This window comes from Rhamphochromis sp. 'chilingali' (genome assembly GCF_963969265.1).
Source record: "Rhamphochromis sp. 'chilingali' genome assembly, chromosome: 19".
Classification (NCBI taxonomy): Eukaryota; Metazoa; Chordata; class Actinopteri; order Cichliformes; family Cichlidae; genus Rhamphochromis; species Rhamphochromis sp. 'chilingali'.
The window spans coordinates 9,855,788-9,866,563 of NC_137946.1; the positions used below are offsets into that span (position 1 = coordinate 9,855,788).

The 10,776-nt window shown below is 38.2% G+C and overlaps 1 protein-coding gene across 1 annotated transcript in view; it reads left to right on the forward strand.

Moving 5' to 3' along the window:
- Positions 1-6,450, forward strand: part of LOC308387303 (E3 SUMO-protein ligase ZBED1-like) — a 28,026-nt gene extending 21,576 nt beyond the window's left edge. Inside the window, exons 3-5 of the mRNA XM_080867249.1 lie at positions 4,606-4,758; positions 4,935-5,187; positions 5,352-6,450. Of these exons, the coding sequence (XP_080723375.1) occupies positions 4,625-4,758; positions 4,935-5,187; positions 5,352-5,768 (804 nt within the window). The 5' untranslated portion in view covers positions 4,606-4,624 and the 3' untranslated portion in view covers positions 5,769-6,450. The remainder of the gene's footprint in view (positions 1-4,605; positions 4,759-4,934; positions 5,188-5,351) is intronic.
- Positions 6,451-10,776: the final 4,326 nt, after the last annotated feature.

Below are 10,776 nucleotides of genomic sequence, written 5' to 3' on the forward strand. Positions count from 1 at the left end.
TATAGTGGGGGTTTTTTTTATCAATAAAACAGTTGTTTTTTTTTAAATATCTTGCTGCATTTTGTATAAGTTCATACTCAAGTTTAAAAAACAACAACACTAAAGCTATTCTGTTATACCTGTATGTAAAAAAAAATATTTCATAGTTCAGCAATACTGATCAATCTAATAAACTTAAACCTACACCATCCTCCCTATTCTGGTATTTTAAAGAGTACTAACTAATAGGGTTGCAAACTCCCAGCAACAACAACAAAAAATAAATAAAAAATAGGGAACCACCCCTCACGCTCCACCTCCACCTCATGACGTAATCAACCTTAATTTGATGCAGTGTGAAAAAAAAATGCACAGAAATCGATTAATTTTTCAAGAAATATTAAATAGATTCAACATCTTTCTTTAACAGAATTGCAGACTGCACAGGTGGTGCCTTCCCAAAGGAAAAAGTAGTATAGCTTACTAGGGTATATTAGACTTAACAGTTACTATATACAGTAACGGACTTCTATTCATTTTTACATCAAATTAAAACTTTGGGTGTCAGATAATTATTTAATAAAAGCTAGACATTTTAAATGAGAATAAGAAAGAAAAGTATTTCTTTGTGCCCCCTTTTCCCTGTTAATGCCCTACCTGCCCCCTGGCTAAACTTCACTAGATCCGCCCCTGCACAGTTACCAGCCGTCAGCTACCTAGGAAAAGATCCTGGTGTAGAAAGTAATATTAAATAAATTCTAACAACAGCTTATCAAGCTTAAACGTGCTGCTGTTGTTTATCCGCTGGTTCCCTCTTTCTGGTGCAAAGTGGGCCAAAAACAAACAAGAGAGACGGAGTCGCAACAGAAAAGCCGATCAGCTGATCATTAAGCAGTTTCATGATTGAAGTAGCAGCAGGAGAGGGAAAGAGAGAAGAGGCAGTCGCTCCATAAATCGGTTGTTAAGCTTAACGTGGGAATGCTTTACTAACATTCAGAGATGGACTTACACACTTGCTTTACTTTTCTCTGGGATAACTTTGTCGGAGATGAAATGCCAGGTTGGTAGGAAGCTCCAAATGCTCAACCAGACCACCGACAGGTCTCGCATGCCACAGCCGCTCTATCACGTGATGCATACTGCTCCGACGTGCTAAGGTTATGAAGCGAGTTACGGCTTGTTGCAAGTTTTGTGAGGTGCTTTCATGATATTTCATTTCATTTATTTATTTATTTCACACTTGGTACAACAGTTCAAACAAACCAACCACACTTTCTATCAATAAATTTAATGGATCGGATTACATTTTTATTTTTCTCCGATATCCAATCCAGTAATTTAGGTCAGTATCGGACCGATACCGATACGTAATATCGGATCGGTCCATCTCTAGTAGAAATAACTCTGGAAGAACAATGCACATCAGGACCAACACCAGATAGCAATACAGCAACAAAATAATGGGTTACATCATTATATATTCGGAAATGAGAAAAAAACAAGGAAAAAACAATTCATCCTAAACTTAAACATAGGTAAGATTAACTATAAGTGCAGTTCCTATCAGATTTTTTAATTAGTATTTTTTTGTGATTACTTTTTTTGTGTTAAGCTATTATTACTAGTGGAAGTGGGTTGCATGTGGAAGATGTTGGCCCATCCTTGAAAAAATGTATGGCTTTCTTTTGTAAGTGTGTGAGACAGAGAGATATCCAAACAACAGGCAAAGGTTTTAGTGTAACAGTGTTCTAAGTGTAGCGGCTTTCAGTGAATAGTGTTTGTTGTCCCACAAAATGTAATGAAGGTCAGATCCATGCAACATTAACTACAGTATATCGCTGCCTCCCCTTATTCCTGCAGCCTCTTTATGGATTTATTATAGACTGCAGTAGCTGCATCACCTTGTCTGCATGAACTTTTACAGTGGCTGTGGCTATGTTGTGGTAAAGTAAAAACCCTACATTAGTTCAACAGTTAAAACACTTGTTACATGGTTACCTGTTACCTGGTCTGTTAGCGATATCTCCACGTGTTAACTCCCACAATTGTTTATAATTACTAATTTGATTATCATATCATTTGATAATGAGTTAATCAGTTAATGTCGAAACAAAATGGAGGGTAGCGTAGTCCTTTATCCTCCAGAATGCCTTTCCAAGTGGCAGTCTTTAGGAGAAAACATGACTACTTTCTTTTATTTCAACATGATTTATTCTAATATACTTGGAGAATACAAAGGTATAAGACTCAATTATGTTTAGATGAGAAATTTAAATTAGTCATATATGAAGTGAATTTGCAGATTTAAAAACCACCTAATTGCTTTTTTTTGTTCACTATTGTACTTGCTGGACTGAAATTTAATTTTACTTTTCTGTTTGTAATTAAATTACTTTTAACAAGATCCCCAACCCAGTGTTTTTGTTTAACAGCTCTTTGGGAATCTCCTTGTTGGTGCAAAAATAATATTTTCTGCCTGTCAAAATGTTTTGCATTTTTCAGAGATTTACCTCAAGAAGGTTGAAAAAATTTAGTGCTTTTGTGAAATGCTGGTAGTAAGAAAGTGCCTAAAGATAGATTTTCAATTTTCTGTTATTCATAAACACAAGACTGGTTCATTCCTTGAGTTTAGTGCCTTTATTATGCTAGAATGAGTCATTGGTCACTGTTAAATTGTCTAACAAGAAGAAAGAAAGAAAGAAAGAAAGAAAGAAAGAAAGAAAGAAAGAAAGGAAATAGTCATGTACAAGGACTGGACTAAAAGTGAATGAAAAAGAAACCACTATCCAAAATATATAAAAAAAACTAGGGTAAGGTTTCAAGACAGAGGTTTAAAGCACTTTTTTGCGCCACGGACCGGTTTATGTCAGACAATATTTTCATGGACCGGCCTTTAAGGTGCCGCGCATAAATACAACAAAATAAAACCAGTACCGATACCAAAAAAAAAAAAAGAAAATCGATTCATAAGACACGGGAACCCAGGGAAACAGAGTTAACGATAAAACCCTGAAAACCATAAATTTCACACCCGGGCCTCAACTCTTGTGGCCAGGTACCAAACAACTCCAGTCCGTGGCCTGGGGGTTGGGGACTGCTGGTTTAAAACACTTTAATGTTAAAAAAAAAAGAGTTTATCAGATCTTCAAGCAGAATCAGGTAAAGAGGGACACACCATGAAAACAAAAAAAACCCAAGTCGTTTTCTAAAAATGTCATTCTTCACACTTAAGCAATGTCACATATTCACACCTGACAGTTGGCAAGTACAGCTGCGCCTGTGTGGTGACTAATTGCCACAAAAAGAAAATGGGTATAGTAAGAGCTCTATGACAGGACACTTGTTAAGAAAATATTTCGGAGTTTCTTTACATTTCAAATGATTCAAACTGTGTTACCTGCTAATGACTGACTTAGTTAAAACTAGGGGTGTCAAATTATCGCGTTAATTGCGATTAATTAATTACAATGCTATTTAGCGCGTTATGTTTTTTAATCTCGTTAATCTAATTTTTAATCTCTTGACGTCATTGATTTTGTATGAGAGTTGCTATGTTATAAAATCCGTTTTTATGTGCTGGGCTCCTTGTGCTTGACTTGTTGGGGGTGGAGTCACGTCGTGAGGTCAAGGTGAGAAGTGGTGATTAGCTTACAGTGTGGATATGGAGGCGCATCTGAGAGTTGTTGGCCCAATGAACGGGAAATTTGTATTTCATAAACGCCCCGACGGCACCATTGACAAAGCTAAAGTGGTCTGCCTAGAGTGTAAGAAGGAGTTTGCTTACCACCGAAGCAGCTCAAGTTTGGCCTATCACCTCAACGCAAAGCACCCAGCCGCGAGTGCAGCAACAGCTAGCAGTGAAGACGTTAGCAATATAGCAAGCCAGAGCAAAGCTTTTCGCCAAATAAAACTAGAGAATACCCCTCGTATGAGCAAGTCTGCGACCGACAGGCTGACTAATGTTATTGCCAAGTGGATAGCGATGAACTGTAGGCCGATAAATATAGTAGAGGACGAAGGATTGACAGAGGTGTTGCAAATTGCGTCCAATGACCCGTCATACAAGCCGCCGTGCAGGACTACAGTAACGACCAAAATCAGCAAAATGTACGACGGCGAAAAGAAAAACAAACTTGAGATTTTGGCGGAGGATTCTCCCAACTGTGTTGCTATAACCGGAGATCACTGGACCTCAGCTGGCAACCACAGCTATTTTGGGGTGACTGGACACTTTATTGATAGTGAGTGGAACCTCAACTCATTTGCACTGACCGTCATGAGAACAGAAACCAGGCACTTTGCTGATAAATGCGCCGAACAGTTCCTCAAGGTAGCAAATGACTGGGGTATTGAAAACAAGATATCCACCATTGGCACAGACAGCGCAGCAAACATGCTGGCTGCTATGAGAGCACTTCCATATGAGCACATCGCCTGCAATGCTCACATTCTCCAGAGGACCATCACGGTATGTCTCGATAGCAGTGGTTTTGTCGGTGTACTGGCAAAGTGCCGCAAGATTGTTGGTCATTTTAAACAAAGCCCTGCGAGTACCACAGAACTTAACCAACAACAAGTAGCACTCTGAAAGAAGAGCGATCAACTTATACAGGATGTACCCACCAGGTGGAACTCGACTCTCGCAATGGTCTCACGCCTCCTATGTAACCGAGAGGCTGTCCAGGCTACGTTGGACCAACAGAACCACAGGTTGGTCTTGCCAACCGAAGCTGAGTGGGCGAAACTGCAGAGGCTGGAGCTCCTGCTTGAACCATGCAAGTAAGTTCAAATAAACACCTTCCCATTTTAATTATATAAACTACTGTTACATGTGTAAAATCAAAATTAATGAACATAACAAGGAACTTTTAAGGACAATTAAATTGGAAATCAGTTACACTTTGATTTAAATGAATCCAGCTAGGTTTATTTAGCAAACCTCTCCACCTCTGCAGGTATGTGACAGAGCTGCTGGGTGGTGAGGCCTACGTCTCTTGCTCTGTAGTGCTGCCTGCTTTTCGCCATCTGTACCGTGTCATGGACATTACTGATGATGATCCTGCCTACGTGGTGAAGTTCAAGAATGCCTTCCAGAAGGATCTGGCAGCACGACGAGCTAATGGCAACGAGATATGGTTCGAGGTGGCCACAGCATTGGATCCACGGTTTAAGGATTTGAAATGTCTTCCAAGAGAAAAGAGGGAACAGGTAGGACAATAAGGTTAAGCTGGACTAATGAGTCCAATTCATTATCAAATCAAACTTTTATTTATTATATGGAACACAAAGTTCTTTACAAGATTAAATAAAATAAAAAAAAGCACTTAGTTTTAATCACAATCATTCATTCATTCATTCATTCATTCATTCAGGTGTGGACCATTCTGGAGAATATGCTCCAGGCAGCAGAGCCCAGAAGAGCAGATAGTCTCCAGCCCTCCACAGAGGATGATGGACCAGCTCAGAAGAAGAGGAGGAGCGAACTCCTTCTGGGGTCTGACTCTGACTCAGAAGATGGAATTGAGTCTGGAGAGCTGCAGCGCTACAGAGCAGAACCCAGCATCAGTATTGATGACTGTCCCCTACAGTGGTGGTATGCTCACTCAGGAGTCTATGAAAAGCTGTCAGTCCTAGCACAAAAGTACCTGGCCTCCCCAGCTACCTCTGTACCCTGTGAGAGACTCTTTAGCCTTGCAGGCCACATAGTGCAAAAGAAAAGGGCAGCCTTGCTTCCAGAAAATGTTACCAGGCTGGTGTGTCTTAGCGACTGGCTGAGGAAGAAGAAATGAGACACATGTGGTCAGCATAGCTGCTGTGTCATTTGTAGCCTACTAGAATAGATTGCTTGATGTTCAGCACTTTTTTTTGTGATGGAAGAATACTTTGATGTGCTAACTTGCAGCACTGCAATGTCAGTTTTATTTTTCATTATCTGAAGCAGAGGAATTTCAGTGCTGTATTGCTCAGAAAAGAGCAACTCTGATGTGCTAACTTGCAGCACTTAATTTATTTGATTTTATTTGTATTTATTTTTCCACCTATTTTACAAAAGAATACAACAGTATGTAAATGGTTGCATCTGTTTAACGTTTGTTAAACAATAAATGACTTTATAAAGTCACTTTCTTTGTTATATCAGTCTTTTGGTCTGCCACAATAAGTTGAGGGCTTTCCTCAGCTATTTTTGGGTGAGATTAAAAAAGAGATTAATTAGATCAATTAATTAAAAATCATAATTAATTAATCTCTATTTTTTTAATCTCTTGACAGCACTAGTTAAAACTAAGTTAAAACCTAAAATATTGTTCTGGGCTTCCCTGTAATTTCATCTTTTCCAGTGTTTTGTATTATTATCTTGCTATAAGATGAACCACTCAATCTGTGTTGCTTCAACACTGTCTTTAGATTTACAGTGGCTCTATATCATCAGCAGAAGTTGTTCCACTTTAAACCAAATTAATATTTTATTTCATTTCATTTGTTTGTGTTATGAAGTTTATATCTCAATCAAACGTTTAAGACCACTTGAAAAATGACAAAAAAAAAACAAAACCCAACAAAAACCAAAAAAACCTCACTCCCGTTTCTTCTTGTTGCATGTTGAAGCTCTACTTGGAACCTTGTTAAGATCCAACCATGCAAAATATGATTTTTTACCATTTTTCAACTGGTCTTAATCTTTGGATTGAGACTGTATTATTGTGCTTGCTTTGGTACCATTTGAAGTTATTCACTCGCATTTACATTCTTACATAAAAATTGGATAAATGAGTTTGTACTAAGAGTTTTGACTGATCGTGTGTGTACGTTATGTCTATGTATGTATAGTAATTACTGTAGATCTGTATGCACACATGTAAATAAGTATATGTACACACACGCTTCACAAGCACTTACTACAAACTAATCTTCCCCTTTTGTTATCTGTAAAATTAAATGGCTTCCTCTAAATATTGAACCAACCAGCATTACAAAGCAGAGTGAGGAAATGAGCGCTAATCACTGCATTTGTCAGTCAAGCCTAATGCTATTTATGAGCACAGCTTTACATGTCCTCTCTGCGGGGGTATCATATCAGGGCATGCATTCTGTGTATTTTCACAGTGTAAGGCTATGTGCCCTCACTGGTGGGGATATGTCTGTCACTGGCTCTCTTGAGGCTATATCAGGAAGGAGACCATCTGTTTATTTTGTCCTGGCATCACCTCTGCTTACAATATGTCATAAGCTTATATTTTCTAAAAAGGTATAAAATGATGTTTGGAAACATTATTTGTTGTTCCTTGATTTTTTAATATCATGCCTTTTGTAAAAATCCTGTTCATGTTTTATGAAGGATATTTGTTACAGTATTGTTGCATCAGCTGGTTCATGCTCTATGCATTCATGGTGTGGAAAGGTTAACCTATCCTGTGGGACGACGGCAGTGTTAAGTTAAAAGCAACAGTTTTAATGAAATAAATTCCTCATTCATCTAATGTCTTCTTTCATTTTCCTGGAAAGTTGGACTAACATGGGTCCCTGTCCTTTCTCATTAAGACAATATTGTTTTTTAATTCTGGGATTGTGATTCTGACTTTGATGGCTGATTAAAATCACTCATGGACATATTGTGCATGTTTACTTTAAATGTGGAAAGATAGTTATTTCAATGAACAGTATACAATTACAGTCCTGTTTGCCTCTAGTGCTGACCTGCCTGTTCCTTTCTAACTTTCTGCATGAGCTCTGTTTGTGTGCACTTCTGTCTCTGCAAAGGTGTGGCCACTTTCTGGTTTCCTGGCTGGTGCACCTGTCTGCACTCTACTCATCACCCACCTGCTGCATTTAAATACAAATTATAGCATTACACTCACACTTTTAATGGAAAACTTAGCTTCTTTGATTGTGTGTTTTTCTTCAATGGCTAGCCATGGGTCTCGTCTGTGATCTAGATCCCTTCTTGTTCAAAAGCTATGCATAGTCCCTGATTTGGATTCACTGCTTGCCCACTCCCTAACCATTTTCTCACAGACCTCTATTTCCCCTCCCCCAGACTCCTCATTGCACATTCTGAACTTCATTAAAATAAGGCTGTTAACCTGATTCCTAGTGTTCCTGCTTTAGAGTCCTCCAGTCCTGTTTAAATATAACATATGGAATTATGGAAAACAAGGAAATTTGACTGCATCGAAAGTGTCTGTCAGATTATTGTAACCTGCCCCGTTATTTTTATATGCTTGGAATATTTTATTTCACAGATAAAAGTCACAGTGTTAACCCCTCTGTTTGTGGTACCTTACAAAGCATTTCTTTTCAACAACTGTCAGTGGCTTGTAACTAATGAAAATTTTCTTCCAAAGGAACAGAAGACAAAAGAAAAGAAAACATCTCTGCAAGTCACATGCGAGAGCAGTTATAGGACATAAGTGGTTATCTTGAGAATTTGAAATGGATGATGTCCTTATTCTTAGAAGACCTCTATTAGACTGCTAAAAGTACAAAGATTGCCAAAGATGATGAAAAATGAATATTAAGTTCAATACATCATTCTTGTCTGGCTAGTGATATGGCAGTCCTGATGGAAAATTAATTTGATTTCCACTGGCAGACATTGTGAGATGAGGAGTGGTAGCAGAGTGATTTTAAATACACACACACACACACACACACACACACACACACACACACACACACACACACACACACACACACACACACATATATATATATATATATATATATATATATATATATATATATATATACATACATACATACATACATACATACATACATACATACACACACATGTTTGTTTGTTTTAAACATAAAAGTCTGGGAAATCACAGATTTTGCTTGTAGTTGTGCGTATCTCTCTCTCTCTGTGTGTGTGTGTGTGTGTGTGTGTGTGTGTGTGTGTGTGTGTGTGTATTTCATTTTCTATTTTTTCAAGTGAAAGGAAACAAAACTCGTACTGACAAAAAGTTAACCACTAATCATGGCACATGCAAAGATTTGTGCGCCCTATTAAGTCAACACTAATAGTTACACTTCTGAGTTATTAAAGCTTTTAATTGCTTTTAGTAGCCAAGTAAGATTCTTATTTAGATATTTGTACACACTTTAATTTCCAATTAACTTTAAATTCTGAGATACTACCTGCCATTATCCACTCCATCTGCATAATCAAGCTCACAGCACAAATTAGTGCACTACTAATAACAGGTAACTCAAACTGTCCAACACACGGCAAAATAATCCTGATGATGAAGGATCCCCTCAAGCAACAATTTCAAACTTACAATGACCTGCCCAAGACCTCCCCTTGACCTGCCAAGTTGTAACACTTAAGTAAGCACATAGGTCGAAAAATGTTATTCATCACTTGCATGCTATACCAAATCTGCACAGGCTTCAACCCACTCTTGTAGCTCATCACAACAAGTGGATAATAATATAGATCCAGAAGTGGAGCGACCATCACTGACCGATCACTGAGTTGATGACACCAAGCTATAAACCGGGAGTGAATGAGCACTCAGGTCATTTTCCCACCTCATTAGATTTTTACAGTGAAGAAAACAATGTTATGTAATTTGGAATGGAGTGTGCTGGTAAAGACAGTGAAGGTGATCAGGACCAAAGGAGTGGAATTACCAGAAAGCTGGATAGCATACAGGACCGATAAAAGTAGCTGGGTATTTCACAGAACAACAGGAACTGTGGTCAGGAAGGAGCATAGCAATAGCTAAATACTATTAAAGAGTAGGAGAGGTGCTAAGAAACCAGCTTAGTTTTAGAAATAAGATCGGCAATATCAACAAGTAAGTCCTACCAGTCATCAAATACCCATCGGGGATAGTTAGGTGATTAAATGAGGAGATTCACGATGCTCATTCAAAAACATGAAAACTCGACAGCACACAAGGTCTCATGCAAAGTCCACACTCTGAGACTCTCCAAGCAATGAAAAGAGGGAGGAGGAGGATATGTGAGTCAGAGTCACACTCTGGGAAGAAACAAGGAGCATCCATGAATGCATCAGGAAGACGCACCCCTGAGATGAACTGCTACAAGAGCGCTTCAGGCAACCGAAAACAGGCAATGATGAAGAGGAAATATCATGGAAGACTGGGCCTCTTCAAAATTTTTAAATTAATTATACATTTAAAAATTTGAGGTTATCCGAGGCCTGGTCTGCCATCAGCTTTGCAATCTGCTGGCATCAACCCTGTGATTGCTGCGTTCACTGAAACTTGTCAGACATTTCAGGCAGTGAGAGTTGCTGTACTGTGGTGTATAAATTTTGATATGTTTTTAGCTTTTATGTTCTTTGTAGGCATTGGCTTCATTTCAGTTGCCTGGAGGAAAAGCCTGTGATTACTGAGTGCAACAAGGTTTAAAAGGTCAGAGTATTTACCAGGCTCTGAGTTATCTTTAGCTGACAATTCCTCCTTGACCTACTGCAGTTCAAATTACTCATTCAAGCCTTACTGAATTAATAAAATTCTACAGCTTTATAAATTAAATGGGTACCAAAGGTTTTGTAAATACAAGTACTAGTTATTTTTTTCATGTGTTTAGAAGTAATTTATACGTTAAATAAATAAAAAGTAATAATAACAATTAAACATTACCAAGAGTGTGCCAAAGGGGAACAAATAAATATCTGGATTTATGGTAATGACCTGCCGACTAACAAAAATGCTATCAGTTTGGGACATGTTGCCTTTAGTTTCAAAGTTTAAATCTAATTGTCAGGATTTTTTTTCTATATTCCAGAGACTTTCTGACTACCAAATGGCTGAATATACT